Source organism: Pyrus communis, chromosome 10 (assembly GCF_963583255.1).
Source record: "Pyrus communis chromosome 10, drPyrComm1.1, whole genome shotgun sequence".
NCBI classification, from domain to species: Eukaryota; Viridiplantae; Streptophyta; class Magnoliopsida; order Rosales; family Rosaceae; genus Pyrus; species Pyrus communis.
This window is the reverse complement of record NC_084812.1, coordinates 11,579,641-11,581,921: the sequence shown is the minus strand read 5'-3', so window position 1 is coordinate 11,581,921 and position 2,281 is coordinate 11,579,641. Positions and strand designations below refer to the sequence as shown.

General features: G+C 41.3%; 1 protein-coding gene across 1 annotated transcript; it reads right to left on the bottom strand.

Annotated features, from left to right (window-relative positions):
- Positions 1-662: 662 nt before the first annotated feature.
- LOC137746468 (UDP-arabinopyranose mutase 3-like) lies at positions 663-2,281 on the bottom strand. The gene is made up of 2 exons (XM_068486486.1): positions 1,892-2,281; positions 663-1,075 (listed from the first exon to the last, which is right to left on the bottom strand). Exons 1-2 carry the CDS (start codon positions 2,216-2,218, stop codon positions 821-823), a joined length of 582 nt encoding a protein of 193 aa, XP_068342587.1. The 5' UTR covers positions 2,219-2,281; the 3' UTR covers positions 663-820.

The following is a 2,281-nucleotide window of genomic DNA, read 5'->3' as shown; positions in this document are numbered from 1 at the left end:
TTGTATGTATAAGACGTTGAGGTATGAGAGGCATGAAAAAATTGGAATGGTAGTTGGTCGTTTGGGTATATGGTAGTGCTGGACAATCTTAACGAACCAGCTTTTCAAAAAGTCTATGGCGGGTAACGGACATGTAAAGACTTTCTATCTGAATGGTAGGTCGGTTGCTTTTGGGTAGGAAGGTGAACATCAAACTCCAACTTGAGATTAAGGTGAAAGTACAACTGCTTGGCATTTACTAATTCACTTTGAATGGCAAGATTATGGGCTCGTTTAGAAGTATTTTTAAAATAACTGTTTTTTTTTTGTAAAAATGTTTTTAGAACCAATTACTAATAAAAATACAAGTGAATTAAAAAAAAGCACTTGAAATTAGGGCTGGGCACGGGCCGGGCCGGGCCCAATTTTGAAGGGACCGGACCGGACCTAGGTTCAAAGGGAATGGGGCGGGCCGGGCCGGGGATTACATTTTTTAATATAAGAACCGGACATTACCCGGCCCGGTTGAAACGGGCCGGTTCGGGCCGGGTCCACGGGTCCTTTTTTTTTTTTTTTTTTGGTTGTTTGAAAGAAAAAAAAAAATTGTACATATTCACAGATTGCAAACTGCACAGATTGCAAATTGCACAAAAAACTGCAGACTAATATGCAAAGACTCCGGTGAACACAGAACTTCATATCAAAATCTTGTGAACTAGTTAACCTTTTAGCTTGTATGCTGAGAAATGTGCAACCAAATAAAAGGAAAAGAGAAGTATGTGCTGAATTATAAAAGGATATGCAAAGACTCCGGTGAACACAGAACTTCATATCAAAGTCTTCATACCCTAAGTCTGTGATCCCCACCAATTATTTTAATGCTAAGAATATGCTCGTCATCGTCAAGAAGTTCCAATCTTTCAGTACTTGTAGTGGCAGGAAGCCCAGACTTAACATCAACTTCTCTGAGACTTCCAATCTCAAGGTTCCCCTGCACCACACACCTGCTGACGAAAAATGGAGTTGACGGAGACAGAAGGTTCTTGATATGCTGCTCAAGTGCATTGATATCTTTGCCAGAAGGATCTTTGGCAACCTGCATTTTCACAAAGAGTACCATACTTAAGTTATAACACCTCAATTTCACAAGAATTTTAAGGATATCGATCAAATCTGAAACACATTAGCAGCACCATAACATTGCTAATTCCAGCAACAGTTCCAAATACACAACACCAGCTACTCAAACTACGAATACACGAAACCGAAATTAAACGTTTTAATCTTAATCAATATTTACGAGCCGAAACTTTTAGGTGTAAATCTAACAATAATTCGAACAGACTCGAGTGCAAGGTGGAGATCTGTGAATGTAGTAAACAGTATATCAATTAGCTTAGTGCTGAACCTAAGATTTACGAAAACAATACAAATCTTTCAAAAGCTTCGATATCATAGAATTGCAATTATATAATTCATGCTATCACCGAAACCGGATCAGAAGACAATGACTAACAAACAACATCTCTACACAAGACTTTAAGTACACTAACGGAAAGAACTCATGGTAAGAAACGGATCAAACCAAAGGCAACTATGATATTAAAATATGACTCGAAAGAAACAGAGATCAAAGCAAGTAAAGTTCATTAACAAAAGTAAACGATGAGGGTAAGTCAAACATTAGCAGCAGAAACAGATCTAAACAACAAAAGCAACAGAATTTCATCACAAACTAATCAATTCGAGTCGAATCGAAATTCAATTGAACAACAAGATTTCGAAAACCCCAACAAAACCCACTTCCCAAAACCCACCAAGATCCAACCTTTTCAACTCAAAAATCAAATCCCACATCCAAAACAGCCCCAATTAAGATCCCAAGTTTTCGAAACCCAAAAGCGATACTTACAAAGCAATCGTCGTCGATGGTGAAGATGTACTTCTTCTTGGAGACCATGTAGCCGAAGCATCTGCAAGCAGAGTCCTTGAAGGAGATGCAGGACGCCTTGGGACCCAGAATCCGGTTGATATCGTTGCGGTTGTAGAGCTCGTAGTCGAAGCCCTCCGGGATCTTGATCATCTTCGACGGGTCGCCGTCCTGGACGATGATGAGGTGGTACTGCTGGAAGAAGGGCCTCCACATCTCGAGGAAATCGAGGTTTCGGATGGTGGGGATGACGATGTCGAGCTCGTCCTTCAGCAGAGGGGTCGGGGCGACCTTGCTGTACTGCGCCATGGCTGCAGCTGCTTCTCACCGACGGAGAGCGAGAGAGAGGGAGGGAGAGAGAGACGGGTTGGA

Bases quoted from the DNA above. Each gene is read 5' to 3' on its own strand.
- LOC137746468 (XM_068486486.1), bottom strand. From the start codon at position 2,218: ATGGCGCAGTACAGCAAGGTCGCCCCGACCCCTCTGCTGAAGGACGAG. The intron at 1,076-1,891 runs GTAAGTATCGCT...GTGAAAATGCAG, and splicing joins CCATCGACGACGATTGCTTT to GTTGCCAAAGATCCTTCTGG.